The 26,268-nt window shown below is 46.7% G+C and overlaps 1 protein-coding gene across 1 annotated transcript in view; it reads left to right on the forward strand.

Moving 5' to 3' along the window:
* The window catches only part of ASIC1 (acid sensing ion channel subunit 1), a 547,380-nt gene that overhangs the window by 78,626 nt on the left and 442,486 nt on the right, over positions 1-26,268 (forward strand). The window contains exon 3 of the mRNA XM_086959338.1: positions 23,352-23,547. Coding sequence (XP_086815464.1) covers positions 23,352-23,547 — 196 coding nt within the window. The remainder of the gene's footprint in view (positions 1-23,351; positions 23,548-26,268) is intronic.

A 26,268-nucleotide genomic window follows, 5' to 3' on the forward strand; every position in this document is an offset into this window, starting at 1 on the left:
AGGTGCAGAGTGTTACACACTATGTGAAGCATACATTGCCATGGCAGTTTACTGTCAAGCAAAGCATGCTTTATAATCACATTGAGCTGATACCTGACACAATGGGCAACCCAGGTTATTTGAGAGTCGGCAATTGGCCGTAACATGCTGGCATGCTGAGCAAAACTCTTGCATATTTGAGAAGTAACAAGCAACTAAGGGCCTGATGTAGGTAAATGCCATTTACCGATTTTAAAATACCGAATCCTACCAATTCGGTATTTCAAAATCGGTAAATGGTATGTAGGTCCCAACATCTGGATTTGTTACCGAATCCTTAACAATTCTTTAATTACCGATTCGGTAAATACCGAATCGTAATGCCCATTTATTCCTATGGGCTTTGAAGCCCATAGGAATGATTAGGCATTACCGATTCGGTATTTACCGAATCGGTAATTAAAGAATTCACAAGGGTGCAGGGGGTGTCACTTTGACACCCTCTGGCACCCCCAAAACAGGCACAGGTGCCATGTGGCAGGCATACCTGCCCTAAGGGCAGGTCTGCCTGTCACATGACATAGGTGTGCATGCACACATGTGCATGCACACCGGAATCGGTATTTTACCATGGATTTGTATTCCATTGTAAAATACCGATTCTGTAAGCCATGTGCAGAAGGTACATTGCCTACCTACATTGCATTTTCGGTAATTTTACCGAATCGGTAAATATTACCGAATCGGTAATTATTTTACCGATTCGGTACATATTACCGAATCAGTAAATTTACCGATTCGGTAATGATACCGATTCGGTAAAATTACCGAAAATGTGCCCCTACATCTCGGTAGCCCTTTACCGATCGGAAACGGCAGAAAATCGGTATTTTCGGCCGATTCGGATCGGTAAAGGGCTACCTACATCGGGCCCTAAGTGATGGAAGGAATGATAGCGATAATTACAACACAAACACAACAGGATGATGGACGGAGTGCTGAAACTTTTGTACCACTCACCCCTAGTCACAGATCTGGGTTTAATCCATCATCTTTCTTTTGCTCACGTTGCCACCCCAATTTGGACCCAGCCATATGGTTGGTCTAAACTGGGGTGGCATGGTGAGCAAAAGGAAGATGGATTTAACACAGATCTCTTGACGGGCGGTGAATGTTTGATTTGTTACGCATTCTGTCCATCATGTGTGTGTCTTTTGCTTTCTCACCCTAAATACGCCGGGTATGCCCAGATGTGAGCCCGGGTTTAATGTGCCACTGGATTCAAGCTAGCCTAGCTGATGAGGGATGAAACCCCGAAACTTGTCCCAGGATGCTTGTTTCTGGTCCAGGGAGGACCTGGCTTAGCAATTCAGGCTGAACTGTTCCCATGAGGAGCAGGGTCTAGACTGATTTGCATATGGCTGGGTCTAAACTGGGGCGGCATGATGACTAAAAGAATGATGGATTTAACCCACATCTATTGACTGGTGGTGAATGTTTGATTTGTTCCGCATCCCATCTATCATTTATGTGACTTTTGCTTTTTCACTCTAAGTGCGCTATGTATGTCCAGACATGGGTCCCGGGCTCACTGAGCCAATTGATTTAAGGTAGCTTGGCTGATGAAGGGTGACACCCCGAAACTGGTCCCAGGATGCTCGTTTCTGGTCCAGGGAGGACCTGGCTTGGCAGTTCGGACTGGTTGGGTCTAAACTGCGGTGGCATGGTGAGCAAAACAACTATGGATTTAAGCTAGATCTCTAGACTGGGAGTGAATGTTTGATTTGTTCTGCATCCCGTCCATTATTTGTGTGTCTTTTGCTTTCTCACCCTAAGTGTGCTGTGTATGGCCAGATGTGAATCCCAGGCTCACTCTGCCACTGGATTCAAACTAGCCTGGCTGATGAGGGATGATACCCCGAAACCGGTCCCAGGATGCTTGTTCCTGGTCCAGGGAGCACCTGGCTTGGCAGTTCGGGCTTAAATCAGGCAGGACCTGGCTTTTTAATCAATAAGAACGTGCTGATCTGTGCTGGAATCTGGAGTATTTCGCTGCGCCTAGACACCTTAGGGTATTAGTTGCGCACAAAAAATCCCATAAATAAATAAATAAATTAAATGTTCACATGGGGAGCAGGGTCAAGACTGATTTGCATATGGCTGAGTCTAAAATGGGGTGGCATGGTGAGCAAAGAAAGATGTATTTAACCCAGATCGCTAGACTGGGGGTGAATGTTTGATTTATACGGCATTCCGTCCATCATTTCTTTGTCTTTTGATGATAATTACAACAGCATCCATTGCAGCCTGGTGTGTTGAGCATCATACTATTAGGAGCATCATAAAATATTTGAACATACACCTAAATGTAACTCATCCCCACACACATTGCAGTATATACCTGCTTTATTTCCTGTGGTGTTACATTTTCCACCACAAAATATTGATGGGCTATCAACTGTCACATGGAAAATTATGTGGGAAATGTCCAGGCACAGTATTTAAAACCGATATATTTTGTGTTTGCATGTGGCTTTTGATTCCCCTGCTTTCCAAAGGAGCACTTTTTATCAGATAGGAATTGCCTCTCCTGTGGTACCGACATATTTGCCTACTGTTCACCCAGGTCTTTGCATCAAGCACACCATTTTCTTCTAGGCACATACAGATCTGGGGTCTTGGGTGGACTCGAAAGTTTTGGAATATTTAATTAGTTTCTCTTTGGAAACGTCTGTAAATCCTACGACTTTTTAGCAAACATTGAAAAAAAGTCATGCTGTATAAAGCGACATTGGGCTTCAATTTTTCCAAAACATTTTGGTGAGGTACTTGCTCCCACAAATCCTTCTGGACTGAGTTGGGCGCCTTCTGTAGCTTGGTGCTCTATGAATGTAGTATGAACATTTTGCAAGGGCTGCTATTGATTCCCACTGCATACTACCAGTCGGAGGCCCAACAATACCATTGACGAGTACTTGTCGCACGCGGCAAATCTCTGTTGTGGTGTTCTAGTCACCCTTAATAAACTATCAGGCATCTCTTGATATCCCCTTTTAAGACACCCTAAGCATTTTTACATCTCCTGGGAAAATTCAGAACATGTATGCACATCGCCGGGACATTTATAACATTCTAAGTATTTCTTTCATACCATGCTACACATTTCTATTTGCCCTAGACTCGTATAACGTTCTGGACATTCTTTTTATCCTGCGGCCTTTCATAACGTCTCAGGCATTTATTCACATTCCCTGGTCTGTCATGACATATTAAGCATTTCTTTATATCTCCTGGAATCTCTTAAAATTCCTGGATTATTTATATCCTTTTATCATTCATTACACCATAGACACATATTTCTTCCTAATGGTGTACACACTCTGCGGAAGTTTACTATTGATAGGGTCGCTATGATTATGCGGCTGTGCAGTGCTAAATTTGAGGAGGTGGTTTCCAGTGCTCAGCACCGGCATTTACTTATCAACACCGGTGCTTGTGACAGTGCGCCCCAAGGTGGCGCTGTATGTCTAATTTAGAGATTACCCCAACAGTTAATTATTAATTTAATATACATTATAAATGCCACCCAAGCCATTCTTAGATCTTTGGGGGCTTGTAATAGTCTGAATTGTCACACTTGTGGGAGTGTGATGATTAATAGTTGTGTTCTTACTATCATTAGCATCATGGCAGGGACATTGGGGCATATTATCAAGAACGGTGTTAAAATTGTCGCCGCTTTAGCAGCAGGAAACTGCTGCTAAAGCGGCGATAATGGGCTTGATGATATGCCCTTGTGAATTCCCATAGAAGCCCAGGTTCACACCAGAACCTGGGCTTCTATTGGAATTCACAAGGGCCTATTATCAAGCTCATTATCGCAGCTTTAGGGGCAGTTTCCTGCCGCTAAGTGGTAGTAATTTTAACGCCGTTCTTGATAATATGCCCCATTGTGTGGTGAAAGCTGCAGTGGCCTCCTGACGTGCCCCGGCACTTATTTTTTCAAAAAGTAAGCACTGCAGCTGTGGAAAAGCACATAATGCAACAGGTTTATCTAAATTAAGAGGTAGGAAGAGTCAAATCGTGTGCATTGTGTGGCATTTTCTCCTGCAGAATAGTGTAATCCTTTTGAGCGACAAATCATCAAATGATGCTGCAAAGTATGCAGCAAGTGAAGTAATTCTATAATTATGCTGCAAATAAAGCAGCCACAAATGTGCATAATTTCATCAGCCCTTACCAGTTACTTTATTAACAATCTACTCATGAAAGGTAAATAAAACCTAAACTTCGAATTCCAAGAGAACAGCTTCAACAATCCCTCCCTTTTTCAGACAGAATGTGTTTTGCGACACAAAGGGTGTTTGTAACCACAGTGTAAAATATCACGCTCTTCTTTTATACTGCACGCAGCAAAACAATATAACTCAATATTTCAGTGCTATTTTCTTTCTTTGTATAAAAATATGTTTATTAAAATTTCAGCTATATGACAAACAGTGTGAGTCCTGAACATGGAGCTTACGGCAATGGTAAGATATCCTACAACAATAGAACATGTCAGACAGTGGCCTCTGGAACCAGCCCAGGCCCTGAGACTTCCCATCAACCCCGGTGGGTCCCACCCATCCAGTGAACATGGAGTAGGACCACCCCACCCCCGCAGAATCCCGCTAGTTCCACGCAGAGGACAACCGATGGCTAGGATTGGGGCTCCGTGGCTGAGCCTCCGTGAGTGGGGTATGCGGTGTGAGACCGACGATGATAGTTCCGCCACATTCCCCAAGTCAAATTTTCATGGACAACCCCTAGCTTCATTTATGACTTTCTCCACACCCCTACAGACATCCATCCCTGCGATCCACTGGGCTCTAGTTGGCAGTGCGGGTGACCCCCAACTCTGTGCAATATCCCTCTTTGCTACTATCAGCCCAAGGGTGCAAAATATCAGCTTCTTCCTTGGCAGGTCAACCTTCCTGGAGATACCCAGGAGTACAGCCTGGGGATTATATGGTCTCTCCTCCCCGATCACTGCTCTGAGTTCCTGGAGCATAATGCCACAGTATCCCGAACCCCCCAGAGAGTATACTAGAACGATACCTCTGTGGCACTGCATCTAAGACAACCAGGCAGGGGTATCTGCCCCATTTCTGCATCTTGACCCAGTCCAGATACACCCTATGTAGGCTCTTCAACTGGATCAATCAGTAGTGGGCCCAAATGGAACCTTCTGGGGATGCATCAGGACTGCCTCCCAATCAAATGTCACCATCCCCCTCCAAGTCTTGCTCCCAGCCCTCCTGCAAGGGCCCCAAGTTATCGGAATATTATTTATGATGGCCTTATAGAGTGAAGAAATCCCCTCTGCCCAATGGGTCTCTGAGTGAGAGGCTCTCCAGTGGTGCCAAGTCGGGCAAGTCCGTCCAGTCAACCTCCTCAACGTGAAGTGCGTGTCGTAGTTGCGCTTTTTTGAAAAATTGCATGTGTTAGAGGTAATATTCTACTTGTAACCTGTCACAATATTTAAACGCCCCATCGTCTATAATATCCCACACAGTTGCAATTCCATCGAGCTCAACCCTAAAGTGGGGGTTCTTCCTTGAGCGTCTCCCCCACCCAAAGGGGTGTGTCTTTTGTGAGCCTTCCTTTCCAAATATATGGGCCTGCTTCTTGGCCACAGCCGTCAGAACTGCCAGATTTGCAGCGGGTAGGGTCCTTTTGTCTTGTCTGTCGTGGAAATAGTGCACCCATATAGGGGCCACCATAGCGCATGGGTCCAGGAGGACTGCAGGATCACCAGCTGGGGCGTAGGCCCAATCACTAATGATTTGTCACTGTCACTGGGCCGTCCAGCAATAGCCTTGGATGTGAGGCAGAGCAATCCCCCCATTATAGGTGGATCAATATACGCTCTTCAGTGCAAACTGGAGAGCTGAGGCGACCCCGAGTGACACTGTCACGGCACCGGGTATGCAGAGACGTTAGGCTGTCACTGTGTCACTTCTCTGCATATCCGGAGGAAGTAGGACTCAGGGACAACCAGGGAGTGTTTTGCAGAACATACAGTAATTTTGGGAGAGAAATCGTTTTATATGTGGCTACTCTGCCAAGGAGCACTGAAGGCAACCTGAGCCATCTAGACACGTCATTTTGAAATTCAACCAGAGGCCTCTTCAAATTAGTCACACATTCCCAGATAGGAAAAAACATCCTTCACTGTCTGCAGAGGGGCTTCCACCATGGGACGAGGATCCCAATGGCTAAGGAAATACAGAATTGATTTAAGCCAGTTGATTCTGTAACCAGAATAGTCCCCAAAGACCTCAAAGATCCTCAAAAGAGGAATAAAGTGGCTCACATGGTCCAATACGAATAATACGACATCATCGGTGTATAAGAAAATTATATTTCTCTTCTGTTCTAATCGGACGTCACCTCACTCAGGAGCGTGGTCGATCCTAACCCAGGCCACCAGGGGTTCAATGAAAATGGCAAAGAGAAGGGGGGATAGGGGACACCCCTGTCTCGTTCCTCTTGCCAGCGGAAAGGTCTTGGAAATCTCTCCATTCACCCGCACTGTTACAGTGGGGTCCTTATACAGTAGGGCCACCGAGCTACAAAAGCGGGGTATGATCCCAAGGCACCTCAAATTCAAATAGGGACAGAGGATGGAGTTGAGTGCATTCTTTACTTCAGTAGAAACAATGGCCGGTGGGCCCACAATCTCCTGCATGAGTCGAGCCAATTTATCAGCCTCAGTAAGTGCAGCCGGGTAGACCCTATGAGGCATAAACACGCTTTGATCTGGGTGAATGAGCACAATGATAACATTGTTGAGCCTGGGGACCCACATAGCCACCATCAGTTTAGTCTCGACATTGAGGAGTGAGATAGGGCAGCATGACCCACACTCCGTCCTGGGATTACCATCTTCCTATATAACTGGGATAATGGCATTAAGGTGTCAGGAATAAGCAATAAGTGTGAACCCACCAGCTTAGCCAGTCTTTAAACAATTTCCAGGGTATCCCATTGGGCCCAGGGGCCTTGCTGCTCTGCATTGCTGTGAGTGTCCCAGACAGCTCCTCCAACTCGAAATAGGCCACCAACATCTCCACATCCTCCTGCAGCAGGGTCAGGAGATGTAACATAGCCAGACATCGTACCACCTCCTGGTCGGACGCCTGTGAGCGTGCGGCATACAATGCACAGTAATGCCGGCAAATTATCAGGCAAAGTCCATGCTGGTGGTCGCCATTTCTCTCGTCAATGTGACGATTTCCCCCACCAGTCTCGCCTCTTCCTCTCTAACGCATGGACATGCCAGTAGGCAGCCACCCCATCCCCTACATCCAAAAGCTTCCTCTGAATTGCCAGGTAGATGCCACGAGCCGCAGAATCCGCCATATTGTGATATTGCTCCCTGACATCATTCAGCTGCTGGAGGGCAGTCACGTCGGCCAATGTAGTAGCCCTATACTCGAGGTCCAGAATACAGCGTTCAAGAGCGAGCATTCTGTCATGGCACGCTTCTTGATTGTGACCAATGTTTGTATTTTGTCGCATAGAACAGTTTTATATGCTTCCCAGTCGATGGCATGGGAGCCGACTGAGTCCTTGGATTCCCCAAAGTAAATCTCAGAATCCAATCTGAGTTGCCTGATGGTCTCGGAGTCCTGTAGTTCCCAGGTATTAAATCTCCAGAGCCCCAACCCATGCCAGCCTCTTTTTCCAGAGTGACCAGTAGTGGTGAGGGGTCCGAGATACCCCTGGTGAGATACTCAGCCCCTTGTACAGCTGGATAGTCACCCATGAGTGCGAACATGTAGTCTAGCCTTGAGAACATTCCTCTAGCTCCAGAATAGAAGGAGAACACCCTCAGTGTACGGTGTCAAAGTCTCCAGAAATCGACAAGCCCCGACCCGAACCAACTGTGACAGTGGGGTATGCTGGGGGTCCGGTTTAATGTTGCCTGTGACCTATCCAAGTCTGGGGCAATGGAGCCATTAAAGTCCCCACCCAATTTTGGCAATGTACCACCCACCTCCAAGAGTATTGTAAATGTAAATGTGTTGTATTTATATAGCGCGAACAGTAGCCCGGAGGCATCCCCGCGCTTGTACTCCTACCACAAGGGAACCCCTCCTGGCTTTTCCTTGTGAGGTGTCCACTCCTGGGCATCCCATGGTGAAACCAGGCATCCCTTGTGCATCGGAGGCCGTTGTGGAGACTAAGCAAGCTATTGCCCAGAGTTGCAGCGTGGGGCCCATGCTTAGATTCAGCACTGAGGCGAGAATATCCGGTCAGAGGAATTTAAGCCCGATCCCGCCGAGGCGGGAATCGAACCCGGGTCCCTGGCCAGCGTTCTGCATCAAGGTCTGCCGCTCTAACCATTGAGCCACACTTCTCCAGTATTGCACCTATTTTGTACAGGGTATTCCACTGTAATCGCAGAGGTCCATAGATGTTCAGAAGTATATACCCCTGTGTGGCTCTGGTCCCCTGGAAGCCAAGGACAGACCCAGCTGTGTCGTCCCACCTCCAGGTGATCTTAAATGGGGGGGTCTGCCACATCAAAATAGCTACACCTTGGGAACCCAGTGTAAACCCTGAGTGATCAGGGAAACGTACTGCCCCCACCCAAGAAACCCACATTCTGTCCTCAGCAAGTTGGGTACCTACAAGAAGACGGTATTAGGGGTCATGTGTTTAATGCATTGTGCCATCACACCTCGCTTTATTTTCCTCCCCAACCAGTTCACATTCCATGTAAGGATTTTGAAGCCATGCTCCCCACAATCCCCCATGGTTCAGAAACATTTTGCAGGCCATCCCCCTAGTACCATCTCCCCTCCTTGTGCACCCATCATATGCTGCAATCGCTCACTCACTAAAAACAATACCCTTGCCCTGTCAAACCCACCCCCTTTCCGCATTTCCTAGACATAAGTCAACTATGCCGACCCCCTAACTAAGGCAAAGTCTGTTACCCAACCCCCCCTCAGTCCCCTTAAAGATAAAATCCTGCAGTAGGAGTAAAAAAGTGCTCCCAGCGGGGGGCGACAGGACCCAACTGCCACGGCGTGCAGTCCACAGTGGCTCAGAGCGAGCATCAACGCCACGCCCCTGGGCCCAAAGGTCGGCTCACACCAAATGCTCACATGTGGAGGTAGGCAACGCCTTGGCCCATCATATCCATACTCATAGGTGTAACCATTGGTCCCTGTCTCAGGAACTGCTCCGCATCAATGTCCAATAAGTCAAGGTCATCCCTATCATGCTCAGGGATGTCCCCTGAGTCCGCTCCCTGTGAATCCCTATAGGTCGCCATCTTTGCCACCAGCTGCACCGTTGCTGATTCCACCTGGTGCGTTGTGGGTTTCCCCAGCATTCTGTCCTTACGACAAGTCGCCCTTGTTAGACCTGGCACCTTGGCATGGGTCTCCATTCCACTTTTTGTTGCTGTGCCTCACATGTTTTCACTGGTGTTAGCTGCTCAGAGCACTGTGCCACTGCCAACCAGTGCCACAGTGCAAGTGCTCCCTGTGTAAATTGCTATATTGATTGGATTCTATGATCGGCTTATTTGGTTTACTGTCAGACCCTAATACAGTGCACCAGGAGTGCCCAGGGCTTGTAATTCCAAATGCTGCAGGTGGGCTTGCAGCACTGGTTGTGCCACCCACAGAAGCGGCCTTGCAAAATGTATGTAAGGTCTGCCAGAGCCTGCGTGCAGTCTGGTACTGTCATGCTGACTGGGCAAGTGCACCCACTTGCCAGTCCCTAAACCTTCCCTTACCTTCATGTTAGCTACCCTTATGGTCGGCCCAAGGGCAGGGTGCATTGCAAGTATAAGGTAGGACAAGCCCTGAGGTGTGTGGCATGTCCTAATAGTGAATTACAGCCATTTTCGTTTTTCACTATTGCAAGGCTACCTGTTCTCTATAGGCCAGAATGGGCTGTTAGAATTATTACATTATATGATCCTAACCGACTCAGAGAACATGATAGAAATTCGAGTTTAGTATGCCTGAACTCAGAATGATAAAATACATATTTTAGTAAAGTTTACTTTAATATTCTGTGTACCACTTTTAGAAAGTAGGTATTTGCTTGCCTAACCATTTCAGCCCGTCTCTGCTAGGATTTGTATCTGCTGTCTTGGTTCTGTTAGTGACAGGGCTGGGGAATTCCAGAGGGCGGGGCTAGGTATCCTGGTGGTGAATAGAGAGATTTACATCCAGATGGGTGGGAGAAGTGCACCTGGGCTCTGAATAGGACTGTGCCGTTCCACCACAATGCTGGCTCCACCTCCTGTGGAGTGTCTGATGTCTCTAGCCTGCTCCCTGAATGAAAAGTCAGAGCCCTGTCAACAAAGTGCTCAAGAACTGGTTTTGGCTGGGCACAGGCCCCTCTACCCCAGAGGAACAAAGGATTTAGGGGGATAAGTATTGGGACCCTGCTCCCAAGAAATTAGATCCAGATTTGACAAGAAGAAACCTCTGCCTGATGAGAAGGAACTGGGAAAACTGAAGGAGGAATACTGTCCCTGACCTGGGGGATTGTCCTGCAGTGGTTGCCTTGCTGCTAAAGGAGAGGAGAAAGACTGAAAAACTTTATTTTCCACCTTGTGCAAAAGATCTCCAAGGGCTTGTGAGTGAGATTGCCCCCTGAACGAAGTCCCAGGACCAGTGGACTTTATCCGTCTCGAAGAGAGTTGTGGGAAACGCTGTTTTCCATAGTTGCCGAGGCCGGGAGCTGTGTACGCCTCGTACAATCGACTTGTGTCCTGCAAAGCACTGTATATAGCCCGTCCGCCTCAATCAACGCGACGCTGTGCCTCAAACGAGCCGTAGCTCGCACCATGACTGGCCAGCAACGCCGCGTACAACGCTTTGCTCCATCGAATCATCCTGGTTGGAACGGCACGTACACTGCCGCTGAGTTCGAGTCTGCCGATTGCACTTGAAAGGGGGTACGCTTCGCACGTCCGTGTCGCATCGCCTCGCACCGCATCCAAGACTGAACATCGCAGCGCCCGCAGTACGGCTCGTACGCCGCAATGTAAGCTGAAAGCACCGTCCGCCTCGATCAACGCGGCTCTAGACTGTACGACTCGTACTGATGACATCAACGAGTCGGAGCTCGCACCGTGACTGGAGGACAACGCACCGTGCCCCGCTTTCTTTTTAAAACGACCGTCCGTGCCGGACTCATCACTAAAAGGTACTGTGTTCGACTCACTCAACATCCTGAACGCCTCAGACCGAAGTGTCCGCTTCGCTTGTTAGACTCTTTGTGTTATTTTACATTGCTGTGAGAGCCGGACAGAGAGTACGAATCGCACAGAACTCTAAAACTACACATTTTAACAAGAATTGCTAATAGTATTGTGGCTAATTTTGTCGTTATTTTGTCTTGTGCTAAGTCTTTATATAAAAGCTAACTATTTTTGATATACAACCTTGTGTGGTGTCCATTTGTAGTGTTGTCACTGGGTTACTGTAAGTGGTCGCAGATGCTTAACTTATATCGCCTCTGAACTAGCCTTGACTGCTCGCGCCACGCCGCCTAGAGAGTGAGCAGGGGTTATTTTAAGGGGGTAATTCCCTTGTCCTGACTAGAGGAGAGCGTCCCTGCTTGTCACAAGTACCTACCTGTGCCAACCAGAGACCCCCAAAACAGCCCTCTTGCGCCTTTCAGCCCCGTCCACCTTCTACTCGCCTAGCTCAGTTCAAGGAATGTCGTCCCACTCCAGCCACTGCCACACCTCCCCTGGATTCATAAAATAGAGAGTGGTATTGTCTTTTTTCATGATAACATTTGCAGGAAAGAGAAGAGCGTAGCGGAGGCCCATCTGGTGGAGTTTTGTCTTAACTTGGAGGAAGGAGTTCCTCTTTCCCTGGACCAAGATTGTAAAGTCTGAGAATAGGTTAACTTTGTGGACATCCACTGCCCATGAGCCATACATGTGGGCGGTCTGAAGAATGTTGTCCCTATAATTCAAGAGCTGCGCAACCAGTGGCTAAGACAGAGCCCCTGGGTCCAAGGGCCGACCTGGGACCCCATGGGCCCTCTTCACTGAGCAGAAGGACAGGGTGCTGAATGAGCCATTGCTTCATGTCCAACTCCGCACATGGGCCAAACGCAAGTTCCAGCAGATCTGTGATGCTGATATTATTTTTCCGAGAATGGCCCTCCGCATCTTCCGCCCGGTCTCGTAAGTGACTTACCAACTCCATGATATCCCAAAGCTGGATCTGCATCTACTCAATGGCTGGATCCATACGCTCCATCTTCACCTCTGTTGTGGTCACTCGGTCCTCCAGTTTTCTATGATCCATCCAAAGAAGGCCCATATCCAGAGCCACTCTATCAGTCTTGGCTTCAAGAGTCCCTTTGAGCTCTGAGATCTCACCTAGAACTTTGCCAAAATGCTCCACTTGTCTGTGACGAACCACCTCTAGCCACCAGAGGGTAGGCTCTGCAATGGTAATATGCAGACTGTGAGGGGAGCCTGGTCCCAGAAGGTGACATGGGTCTATCAGCCCTTGGTTTCCCCATGGTGAAGGTCCAGCAGAGACAGGGTACTCTCTGTGGTGTGGACACCCAACAAACCACAAAATCTGCCGGCTGCAGACAGGGCCAGATGCAACGACCTCCACTCTGCCACAAAGGCAGGTCCTCCAAGGACCCGACGACTGACCACCCAAAGCAGGGGCAGCAGGAGAGGAGCCCTGCAGAGCCGCAAACATGTGCTGCCATGTTGCGGACTCCTCCCGCATTCCCAGGCTGTGGCTGTAGCTGTGTTCTCCGGGCCTCAAGTGACACCCAGCTTCGCAGAGCCCCCTCCAGTCAGGATTGTGTCACTACATGCCCACAGTCTGACATCAGGGGGTCGGATGACACAGGATTACTGGACACATGGGGCCGTGCCTTTAAAGCTCAGGCAGGCAGGCCGGCTGCATTGCAGTCAAAGTCACGCACCCCCTCAGTTGCTATTTTCAATCAACGTTAAACATACATGTAATGTAAAAGATGCATAGGAGTTAGCATGTAATATGGTCCAATATTGCTATCTCTGGTTTATGCTGATATTTACAAACCACTCTGCTCAAGGCCTCATAATTTTTTATATCATTGGAATACCTTGGTGGTGAAACTGGACCATATCATAGAGATACCATTATGTATTGTGTGCCTCCCTCTCTCTCTCTACACACACACACACACACACATGCACCCACGCACACACACACACACACACACATATATCTCTTAGGTAATTATTTATATCTTCTGGCATTCAACACCTTCCATAACATTATAGGCATTTCACAATACCCATTCTTAATTTCCAGCTCCTCCTTCCAAATATGTTATAATGCACCCAAACATTTTATAACATTTCTTAGTGTAAGACATGTGGTTGTTGGTTAACTGGGGTGTGAGCCTTTGTCAAGCAACAACCACAATCCTGTCTGAGTGAGGCAAAAGCCAACTCCAAATCAACCCAAGCTCAGCACTCTGGTTGGTTGGCAGAGAGCAGTCAGGTTTAACTTAGATACAATGTGTAAAGTATTTGTGAAACACGTCAAACAGTGATAAAGTAAAAACACCACAAAAAAGGGATCCCACACCAGTAAGAGAACTAGAGCTTCTTTTAATAAATAAACCAGACCAAAAAGACACAAATCCAATCAGTAGAACTGAAGATATGTAACTGAAAACATTTTAGTGAAATAGCTCCAAAAAGCTGTGGATATCTGGTCACGCTGAACCGGACCAAAGTTACAAGTTCAGGCCAACCGCAATGGAATGCAGGATGGCTGCTCGGACCAGTTAATCCCGCTGAACAAAGTACATTAAATCCTGGTTTGCAGAGCTCTGCAAAGGTCTGCGTCAAAAAGTGTCCTGCAGCCGAAGCGATGTGTCTGTTCTGAGTTGTGGCAAGGTTGCTATGCAAGTGCCTGTCGCCTCACGGTCGATCATGACTTGGGGCTTGTGATGCGAGTTGAGATGCGGTTCTGTTGGATTCACCAAGGCTAGCAGAGCACCTTAATTCCACTTCCAAGGGCTCAGGACTTGGGCAGCACCATTTGACAGGGTAGACTCACAGATGTGTCCTCGAGCTTCAAATCAGGAGGCCAGCCAACTAGCACTTTCAGTTCCTCTGGGTTATGGGTATAACAGAATCACCCAGAGAAGAGGGCAGAAGGCAAAGGCAGTACAGCAGGGCAGTAGTTCTCCCGTGCAGTGGTCCACCAGAATGACAGTCCTTTCAGCAGCACAGGCAGTCCTTCTTCCTGGCAGATTTTACACAGGTCCAGAAGTGTACTGAAGTGGTGGGGTCTGAGGTCTAGTATTTATACCCAATTGTGCTTTGAAATGGGGAGAAGCTTCTAGAGACATGCCTTTGAAGTGTACAGGTGTCCTACCTTCCTGGCCCAGCTTCAGACTAACTACAGCGGGTATGCAGCCCTTCCTGTGGAGACAGTACAGATTCTATTCAAATCTAAGAGGGGCTGGGTCCAGCTCCTCCCTCCCATCCTACCAGTGATGGTTCATCCAGTCATATATAGCCTCCCCATTGTGTGTGGCTGTCTAGGAGTAATGCACAAAGCCCAGCGGTCACCCACACCCTGTCATGTGACCCAGAGACAGGCTGCAGGCACCAAATGATTAAGTCAGGAAATGCCAAGTTTCTAAAAGAAGGATTTTCAATATTGTAATTTAAAATCCAACGTCACCATAAGTTAGGATTTTTCTTTGCAATTCCAGAGACACCAAACATTAACTAGTCACCTGGTCCCATTTGGAAATTATCCATATAAAATGCAATAAGGTAACTTCAATGTTATCCTGTGGGAGATGTAGGCCTTGCATAGTTATTTATGTATGTCTTTTTACTACTTATAGAACAATAGACGGTCACCTGAAGAAGGCTCAAGAGCCGAAACGCACGTAGTGGTGTCTACCGCTTTGCCTTCAACATTCTACACCAGTGTCTTTGTCTATTGAATTTGTATCTTTTTCTATGTAATTTTAATTGAATAATATATAACAAAAAACAACTATTCAAAAAAACAAAACAGTATAATAAAGAAAAGAAAGAATATAAAAGTTTATATCTATATACAAAAAAAGAATAATAAAGTCATATCAGAAATATTTAATGTTTATTTGTGTTATATACAGTTGGACACTTATACATCATATAAATATATGTGATGTATAACATTTTGGATTCTTTTTTTAAAAAAACAGTAAATTAATTTGTATCTTTCTACTTTGTCACTTAGCTATAGACCTTTCCTAACCTTACATTTTCCCTATGTATAGCAAGTGCAACAGTATTATATAGGGGTCCCCTTTTTCCAAATATCCGTGGTCTCTCTGAACACCAAAGTAAGCACCAAACAGGTCTCAGCTGCTTCGGTGCCTAGACTACTGTAAAGGCTTCCCTCTCTATTGCACTCCACCTCTGTTCCCCAGGAAACAACCTCCTACTGATGAAGGCTACAGGTTGATCTAGGCCCTGTTGTCTAGCTGTGAGAGCACTGCCCCATGCAATGCTCTGATGCATCTGTCTGTACAATGAACTCTTTGGAGCAGTCAGGGGCCTTGAGCATGTGTGCTATGCACATGGCCTCCTTCAAGCTGGCAAAAATGTTCTGGCACACCCCTGTTCAGATCACTTGTCTGGGCTGCTTCTAGAATGTCAGCTCCATCCAAAGGTGCAGTCATGTTGTCATACCCCTTGTCAAATCTCCGTTAATAACCGGTGGGGTCTAAGCAGTCTCACACTTCTGTCTGGGTTTTTGGTGGTTTCCAAGCCAGAATGGTCTCAATCTTGGGCCGGAGGGGATGCACCTTGCCTCCTTCCACTTGATGTACCCAAGAGACTACAGATTCCTTCCCTATCTGGAAGTGACTGGCCTTGATAAGCAGCCCTCCCATCTGCAGAGCCTGAAGCACTTGCCTGAGGTGGCATAAATAGTCATCCCAGCTAGAGCTTAAGACTGCAATGTTTTCTAGATAGGCTGTACTGTAGTTCTCCAACCCAACCAGGATCTGGTTGACCTACCTCCATAAGGTGGCAGGAGCATTCTTCAACTCAAAGGGCATGCCCCAGAACTGGAAGTGCCTTTTGGGGTAGAGAAGGCGGACCTCTCTTTAGCCCCCTCAGTCAAGGCAATCTGCCAGTACCCAGATGTTAAGTCAAACGTGCTGAGGAACTTTGAAGCTCCTAGCTGATCTATGAGGTCATCAGCTCTGGGGATGGAGTGAGCATCTGTCTTGGTGACTGCATTGAGCCCCCAGTAGTCCCAGTGGTCCACATTGAACCTTAGTTCTGGGATGGAAACTGGAGGAACTTGGGGACCAACACCACTGGGCTGGACCAAGTGCTGTTTGAGGGCTCAGTAACCCCTATCTCCAGCATCTTAGAGACCTCCTTCTTGATGCAGGATCTCACCGTATCAGACAACCTGTACATTGTACTTTTCATAGGTGTGCTGTCCCCAGTGTCAATATCCTGGGTACACCATGTAGTGAGTCCTGGGGTTAGAGAGATTAAAAAGGTAAACTGCCCCAACAACTGGCAGCAGACTCTCTGTTGTTCTAGGGTCAGTGTATTAGAGAGGCTGACACACCCACTCACCCATCCTGATGCTTGGAAGAAAGGAGATCAGGAAGAGGTTCTTTCTCCTCTTCCACCCCTTCATCCATGACCAGGAGCATGGTTAACTCAGACCTCTCGAAGTAGGGTTTGAGGTGATTGACGTGCAACGTCCTTAAAGGGTTCCTTGGAGTTTTGAGATCCATAAGGTAGGTGACCTACTCTTGTGCTCTTTCACCTCATGGGGCCCTGACTATTGGTCTTGTAGGGCCCCGGGCTACTTAGACTCCACCCTCCACACTTTTTGGCCAGGTTTAAACTCGATCAGAGTGGCCCTCTGGTCATACCACTGTTTCATGAATCATGACCTCCTGGGTGGCTTCTAGATTTGCCTTGGCTTGCTTCCAGATTTGTCTTGACTTGCTTCCAGAAATGCTTAATCTGGGTATGGAGTCCCAGCATGTAGCTGACCACATCCTGGGGGACCTTCCTGGGAGCTTGCTCCCATACTTGCCCCCCTTTACCAGACTGATTCTTTCCGGTACGTAAACAGCAGGCATGGCAAAAGTATGTCCCACTTTCACGCCAAGGGCTCAGACAGGCCCATGATCATGCCTTTAGGGTCTTGTTGGACCTCTCAACACGCCGATTGGTTTGGGGGTAGTGCGGAGTAGAGAACTTGTAGGTTACCCCACATTCCTTCCACAGAGCCTTCATGTACGCTGATGTGAAGTTTGTACTACAGTCTCACACCACCTCTGTGGGTAACCCCACATAGGTAAATATCTCAATCAGTGCATTGCGCATTGTGGTGAAGTCGCTGTCCTCAGAGGGATAGCCTCTGGGGACCAAGTGGCACAGTCCACCAAGACTGTGTTGTCCATGGCTGTCTTGGGTCCAGAAGCCAAACAATGTAGATGCCCACCCTTTCAAAGGGGGGTGCCAACCACAGGAAAAGGCTGAAGGGGAGCCTTGCGCTTCCCTCCTGACTTTTAAATGGCATTGTAGGTAGGACATAACCTGCAGAAAGCATCTGGGGTCCTCCTTATCTGAGGCCAGTAAAAGTGGGTGATAAGTCTGTCAAATGTCTTGTCCTGCCTCAGATGACCTGCTAGGGGTACACTGGGAGCCAGTTCGAGGAGGAAGGCCCAGTAGCACAGGGGGACCACCAACACATGTGTTGCACCATGCTCAGGAACCTTAAACTCGCTACACAGGAGACCATTGTCCCAGGAAATCACCAGAGGTGTAACCAGCTGCCTGAGCTTTGGCCTGACACTGTAGGTCTTTAAGAGTCCTGGCACTTGATCTGCACCTTGCAGAACTCCTCTCTGGTGGAACTCCCTTTCTACTGCCAGTTAGCTAGCTCAGGTAGGTTCTCCAGGGTGGTACCACCTGCCCTGTAGACTCTGGGGCGTCCCCCTCAGGTTCAGCCTCCTCCCGGACCGTGGGAGTTTCAGGAGCGGGTTTCCCGTGTCCCTTGCCCTTCCTCTTTTTAGCAGGCATCTGGGAAATTTTGTCAGGTTCCTGGTCCTCCTGACTACCCTCTCTGGCAGCCATGGACCGGGTAGTCATGCACACCCACTCAGGTGACCCTAACATCTCCAAGTACAACCGGAGCTCCAACTCCTTTCAAATAGTGTGCTCCAGGTCTTTGCCAAGTAGACAGTCCACAGGCATGGGCGGACCCACAACTATCCCCAAAGAACCTGAGACCCCCCCAATAAAAGGGAACCAGAGTTATTGGGTGGTGACTCTGGCGGTTGTCATCTGCAACAACTTGGTGGAATACATTAGTTACTACCTGCTCTGAGACTACCCCCCAGTTGGGGGCTAGGCCCATTTGGAATACTTGGCATCCCCCTGGAACTGCCATTCCTGTTGGTACTCATAGCTCCAGAGGGGTGCTTTCCCTGAAGACTTACTGTCAGGGAACCACTTATTCATCTCAGTTGGGGTTGGGAATCCTGACATTTGGGAACTATTTTGGGGGACTTTAGAGAACTCATTAGTTTTATTTTTGTCTCCCCTCCTTCTGGTTGTAAACCTGTCCTCCCAGTGGTCCACCTGCTTAGCAAGCTGCCTGGGGGCAGTGAGCTTACTTTCAATCAGATGTTAGCGCAGATCTGCAAAACAAAGACTGAACATGTTCTCCTTTGCAATCAAATTGTACAGACCCCTGACAATCATTCACTTCATGCCCTTCACCCAGCCATTGTGTGCCTTGCAAAAAGAGTCCACACAATCGGCCCAGATCTGCTGGGGCAGCTTCTGGCTGTCCCTAAACTTTTGCCTAAACTTCTCTGGGGTAAGGCCATACTTCCTAACAAGTGCTTGCTTTATGGGGGGATACCTTATTCTGTCACCTCTCTAGGGGCAGTAGGGTGTCCCTCCCCTCACTTGGCATGTGCTCCCACAGACTACCCCCCAATCCTCCTCAGTGATCCTGCGCATCTGTAAAACAATTTCATACATTTTGAACCACTTGTCAACGTCATCCCAAACAACAAAGTCAAGCACCAGAACTTTTGGAATATGGACCCTCTTATCTCCCGAGGGCCCTCCGGATATGCTGCCACCATGGTTGCTGGGCTCTGCTTGCCTAGCCCTTATGTCCAGATCTCTGAGGCTCCTCTCATGAGCCATTTTTCTTACCTCTGCCTCCATGGCCAGTTTCTTTTACTCCGCGGGCAATTGCTTCTGCTCTGCCTCCGTGGCCAGTTTCTTGTCCTCTATTTACAACTGGGCCATGTGCAGCCTAAACTCCCTCTCCACCTTCAAGACCTCTAGAAAACACACTGCTCTCTGCTCTGGCAGGGAGTTCCAACTCTGGGTCACGTTATCCCTCTAAGCTGAAGGATATGCCTCAGGCAGGCTGTGTTATTGCCTTTCCAATCCGTTATCCCCTTCTGTGGCTCCAACCAATGCCTGATTGCCTTCCGCCCAAGCTCTAAGTGCCTTTTGGAGCTCCAACTTCCTGGTGGTGCTCCCTTCTGGAAGTCCCCTCTCCTTGCAGAACTCATTGAACTGGGCCATTGTGTAGCTCAAACTCCATTCTTACAGGTTTGGTTTCAGACACAACAGTCAGAGAGAGAATGTATGAAAAGCAAAAATGCCAATCACTGATATTTTAAATTCAATTGGTGTCAGATATGGGATGGTAGCATACACACAGTCACCGTATGGCACTGCACAAACACAAGTCTTAATCCTCACAGCTGATCACCAATGTAAGACATTGGGTTGTTGGTTGACTGGGGTGTGAGCCCTGGTAAAGCAGGAACCACGATCCTTGTCAGGGTGAAACACAAGCCAACTCCATGCAGTCATGCGCACTTAGGGAGTGCAAGTCACTCCACCCTCCTTGTGATGCCCAGCCCTGCTCTGCGAGCCACTGACTTCTAAAGGAAAAATACAATGATAATGATAGTTATTATCATTGTTTCTTTCCTTTGGAGCAGTAGGGCGATGCTCCTCCGCCTTACCCCCACTGAGTATTCGTGCAACACTTCACTCAGTAAAAAAGTGAAAAAAGCACACAAAAGGGATTCCACTTGAAGTACAAAAATAGAACTTCTTTTATTAAATAGAACATGGCTGCAATTTCAAAAATCCAATGATACTACCCGGAGATTTGCAGTTTTAACGATTTTTGAAAAAATCGCTCCAAAAAGCACAAAGCACAAATCATGAATGTCTGGCAACATCGGATCAGGACAAAGTCACAAGTTGAGGCCGAAGGCTATTGGGCACAGGCTAGCTACATGGACCCAGCTACACCTGCTCAACAAAGTACCTTAAATCCTGTTCGGCGGAGAGCTGCGAGGATCCTAGTCGAAGATGCATTAAGCAGCTGAAGCGATGCGCCACTTACGAGGTGCGGCAAGGTTGCAATGCTAGGGTCACTGCCAAGGTTTGTGATGTGAAGTCTGGTGTCGAGGATGTGGCAGGCAATCGGGCTGATGCATCTGTTCTTAAGAGCTGCAAGGCTGCAATGCTGGGTCCAGCGTTCATCATCGAGGCTAGCGTCAACAAGGGATGCGAGGGCCTGCGCTGAGAATGGGTCGTGCATCGGTAGTTCTGATGGGCTACGATGCGATACTGGTGTTTGCAATGGGCCCAATCCATGAAGCAGTAGCAATATGTCTGTTCTGCCAGGGTTTGCGCCGCACAGAAGAGGTGATGCATATGTTCCACTGGAACCACAGAGGCTGGTAGAGTACCTTAAGCTCACTTAAAGGGTCCAGGACTTGGGTGGCACTACTTGGTACGGTAGGTTCACAAATGGCAGAGTCCAGGTGCAGGTGCAAGGTTATTGGAAGTCAGTTGTGACCCTGAGGCTTCAGATCAGGAGGCCAGCCAACTAGTCCTTGGAGTCATTCTGGGTTCTGGGTTCAAGAGATGCAGGTCCAGTACTTCTCACAGTGAGAAAAGTGCTTCAGTCAGCAGATCAGGGCAGCAGGGTAGCAGTCATTCAGAGCAGCAGTCGAGCAGAGTGGCAGTCCTTTCAGCAGCACTACAGTCCTTCTTCCTGACAGAGTATTCACAGGTCCAGATGTATTCTGAATGGTGGTTTCTGAGGTCCAGCATTTATATCCAGTTGTGCCTTTGAAGTGGGGAGAAGGTTCTAGAGGCATACTTTTGAAGTGCACAGTTGCCCTGCGTTCCTGGCCCGGTTCCAGACTAACTATAGGAGGTTCACAGCCCTTTGTGTGGAGATAGGACACAGCCTATTCAAGTGTAAGTAGGGTTGGGTCCAGCTCCTCCCTCACATCCTTCCTGTCAGTGATGGCCCATCCAGTCACACCTAAGCTCCCCATTGTGTGTGGTTGTCGAGGAGGAATACACAACGCCTAACTGTCACCCACACCCAGTCAAGGGACCCAGAGACATGCTGCATGCGCCAAATGGCCAAGACATGAAAATGCAAGTTTTTAAAAGTGGCATTTTCAAAATTGTACTTTAAAATCTGACTTCACCATAAGTTAGGATTGTTCATTACATTCCCAGAAACAACAATCAGGAACTGGTTACTTGGTCTCATTTGGAAATTATAAAATGTAATAAGGTAATTCCAATGTTGTCCTGTGGGAGAGGTAGGCCTTGCAGTAGGGAAAATTAATTAGAGTGTTTTACTACCAGGACATGTAATACTTAAAAGTACATGTCCTACTTTTTAAACACATAGCACCCTGCCCTCTGGGCTGTCCAGGGCCTACCCTGGGGTGACTTATATGTATTAAAAGGGAATGTTTGGGCCTGGTAAAAGGTTGATTTTGCCAGGTCGTAAGTGCAGTTCAAAAACTACACATCCAGGCTGCATTGGCAGGCCTGAGAGATGTTTAGGTGCTACTTAAGTGAGTGGCACAATTAGTGCTGCAGGCCCACAAGTATCATTTAATTCACAGACCCTGGGCACAGGTAATGCCACCTTACTAGGCACTTACAAGTAAATAAATATGCCAATTGGGTATAAGCAAATCTATGTTTTAGGTTGGGAGCACAAGCAAATTTAGCACTGGTTAGCAGTCCTAAGACCAGCAAAAACGATGTCAGCAAAGACAGGAAGTCTCAAGGCAAAAGGTTAGGGGGAAACCACAGCAAGGGTGCCAAGTCTAACACCTTGTATGTATTACTTTCCTCCTGCACTGTAGAACATTCCTGGTTGTTTCATAACATCTGCTGGCATTCTGTTTATCAAGGGACAGAATTCTCTAACGTGACAAAATAGTATGCAATATCCCAACATTTCACATTGTCTGCTATTTCACAACATCTCCTATATGCTGTAACATTGTAACACCCCCTGCCATTTCATAACATCCCATAAGATTTAAAAACATCTGCTTTCCTGGCATAACATCCCTTCCACTTCATATTGTCCCCTAGTGTTTTATAGCACCCATTTATTTTAATACCCTCTCTGGCATTTCACACTCTCAGTCTTTTTATAACATTGCCTGCCACTTTATAAGACCTCCCAGCATTTTCCCCTTATTCCCTGGAATTTTACAACATCCCACAGAATTTTATAATACCTCCTGGCATTTCAAAATGTCACATAGCATTTAAAAACAGTTCCTATTCTTGCATAGGATCTCTAACAATTCATGTCTAAAGGCATTTAAAAACACTACAAAACATCTATTGGCATGGTATAATATCACCAATCATAGTATAGCATTGGCTGGCATTTTATACCATGTCCTGGAGCTCTATACCATCTCCCGGTGTTTGCCGTGACATTGTCCTGCTAATTGTACTGCACGTTCATACATCTGCATAAACGTTGTCTTCTCTCGCTGTCATTTTCCAGTGTACCCGCTCTTTTTGGCTGGTTACATGGCCTGATGGGTGGTTGACTGATGTGGACTCCATAGTGGCTGACAGGTGGGAGGCAGACTTGGAATTTGCAAGAGCTTATGGATGGATGTCTATTGTTGCCTCCCGGTTGGCTGATTTGGGTGATGGGAGGCTGATTGATGTAGATGCCCCAAGGGCAGATGAGTGGGTGTATAGCATAGACTCATATTTTGCTGATGGGTAAGGGGTGGATGTGATCTCCCCAAGCACTGAATAATGGCTATCTGAGATGAGCTCCCTCTTGAATACCAGTTGGGTGGCTAACATAGACTTCCCAAGGGCTGATGGGTAAATGCTCAAGTGGCCTCCTCAAGGACTATTGGGTAGGTGTCTGATGTGGACTCCAATTGGCTGACATGTAGCTCTCTGACCTTCTTCCATTCCACAGGTATGAAATCCCCGACACTCAGATGGGTGACGAGAACCTTCTGAATGTCCTTCAGGAGAAGGCCAACTTCCGAAACTTCAAGCCTAAACCCTTCAGCATGTTTGAGTTCTACAGCCGGGCGGGCCACGACATCCGGGACATGCTGCTTGATTGCCGCTTTCAGGGCATGCTGTGCACCCCTGAAGACTTCAAAGTTGTGAGTACTGATCCATGGATCTTTGTTCTTAATTCGCTTTGTAGAGGAATCGTTGTTTGTGGCCTGTTTGCCTTAAATAAAGACTAGCGAATGGTTACCAGAAGTAGAAAGGCCACTAATGTCTTTGGGTAAATGCCTGGTCAACTGTCTGCATCAAAGCGCCCACGGTTGCTGCCCTGCTGATTGAGAGCGGTATTATTGTATTTTATTACCTCCCCTTTCAGAAAGGGGATCCTTCAGCAGAAATCATATTAAACTTTTTCGTTATGGTATGGTATAGCCAGGTCCAATGGAATTATGTGGCAGTGGATGAACAAATTATGAGGCATGGTTGACTAAATTGTGCACCAAGAAATGGCAAATTTCGCTAGGAAAGGTTGTGAATTTTCTTCTGAAAAAAGAATAAATCCTTTTTCAGGATGACATGGGGAAGAATCAACCACTAAAATTGGTGTTTGTGTAGAGAAAACGGTTTCTCCATGGGAAAAAAACATTTCACTGAGGAGGGAAAAAAAGCTGTCTGAAGGTGTCTCAAAGCTCTTGGTGTTAGAGAAAAGACTAACTTATACGCCTAGCAGCATGAAACACTGGACTGACTCTTCCCAACCCCTTCTGAGGTGTAACATCCACTGGCCTTATCGTTGGGAAAGCTCTTGATTTTCCAAAAAGGCCGTTTTGCTCTTATGATAACGAGATCAACTTGAGTAGACTGGCACTGCTACCACGGCTAATAGGCAGTGCCCCAAAGGCTCACACTGCCTATCACAGGTCCCATCTCTCCATAAGGTGGAATTATGCTAGGTTGAAATAAATGGAAATTACAAGGTGTCTATTGGTATTTCGGAAGTACTGCACAAATCTTCTTGTGATCAATATGGCACAGTACACAGCAGTGGGGCTGATATGGGGACTGATACAAGTGTGCTCTGCCCCCAGTGCCTCAGATACATGACATCCACGAGTTGCCATTAGATCGTAAATACTACCCACTGAGGATGCCACTACATTAAGTATGACAAATTCAATAGGATTTAATTAATTTCTAAGTAATTTAATTTAGGTAAGGAGGTTATGTTTAAATTAATTTTGTTCAAATTAAGTTAATTGTTTGGCTACGTTAGAAATAGTTTTTATTTAATTTAATTAAAATATAAAATAATTTAAGCTGAAGACCAGCTTGATGATTACATTATTTAATTTTATGTAATTGAATTGAAATTAATCGAATGGCTGGGTTTCCATTGGCATCAGGCTTGTGTTCATTTTTATTTAATGTATTTAAATAATAATATAAGGATAAGGTCAGGGTTAACATAATTATTAGGTTAATAATAGTAATTAAATTTCATTTGATTTGATTTAGGATTAGGTTAGCCATTAGGGTAACATTAAGGTTAATTAAATAGTTTAACTGAATATAATTTTGTTTAATCGATTTATTTTTATTGACGGGTTATGGTCATTGTAGATGTACTGTTGGTGTAGGGTGAATTACATACTACATTTAATATTTACCTGGTTGATCTAGTTTTTGTAGTGATAGAAGCTCATATGTAGTAGTAACTGGACGAGGGGCAGCTTGCACTTTAACATACTTACTTATACAGGGAAAATAATAGGCCAATAGGAGTTGCACTATCAGCTGGTGCGGTGGGCAGTGATTCAAATAGTATATATACACACTCCCTTACATATGATATTTGGGTCTTACTAGTAACTGGCAGCGCTGCCCTTGAGAATTGAAAGATTACAAACCAGCCGATGAATAAGCGGTGGGAAGAATGTTTTAATACAAAAGGGGCAGAGAAATGTTGGGGCACAGGTCCCATACCACGAGTGATTTCTCCTCAGGTGTGTTCGGAAGTCATTCTGCTGTAGGAGAAGCTCAGGCAGACCTAGTCACAATGAGCAGGTGTGACTTACTTTTATATTGTATTGTGCCGCACCATTTATTTTGCACTTACTTCCTTAATGTGTGGCTGTCAAGCACTGGTCTACATAGGCAGCATACTATACTGTGTAGGATGTGTGGTTGGGGAGTGTGTTGTCTTTGTTTTGTGATCTTATGTAAGAAGTCTTTCCATGTCATGCCTGATGACCGGCAAAGTGCGGTTATCATGTTATGGTATGCATCGCTTAGCAGTGGTCTGAAGGAAGAGGTGTGAGAGACAGACATACAGTGTATGGTTTTCAGTCAGCTGGCAGCTTTAAGCAGCTCTGTAAGTCCTTTTATGCTATTTCTTATGATCATTGTCTGCTTAGCTAGTTACTGCACTGAGTTATACAGCCTGATATTTTAATTAAAGTTTTTGGCCCTGATCAGGCATGGTTGAAGAGAGAAGTGATGGGGAGATCCGCTGGAATAGAATTTGTTACTATTATCCCATATTTGAATGGCATTGTGAGACATAAAGAAACTGTCATAATGTGTAGCTTGTTGGGACCTTCAGTGTTCGACTAGATCAGAGTCCTTGGATTGGCCAGTAGTGTTTGACAGATCTCTTCAGTTATTCCCTATTTGCTCAATTGATCATGGCTGGTTTATTGGCTGGTACAGTACTGAGTCATCGGCAAGGCCTGTAGAAGATATGTCTTATGTGAATTACTATTGATGGTGTTTGAGACACATCTGAGACCTATACTGTATTTGGAACAGGGTTGTATGTTTATTTATTCTGTTTTCTTTTAAACAACTTGTGAATGGGGTGTTCTCCGATGTTG

This window comes from Lissotriton vulgaris, chromosome 1_1 (assembly GCF_964263255.1).
Source record: "Lissotriton vulgaris chromosome 1_1, aLisVul1.2, whole genome shotgun sequence".
Taxonomy (NCBI): Eukaryota; Metazoa; Chordata; class Amphibia; order Caudata; family Salamandridae; genus Lissotriton; species Lissotriton vulgaris.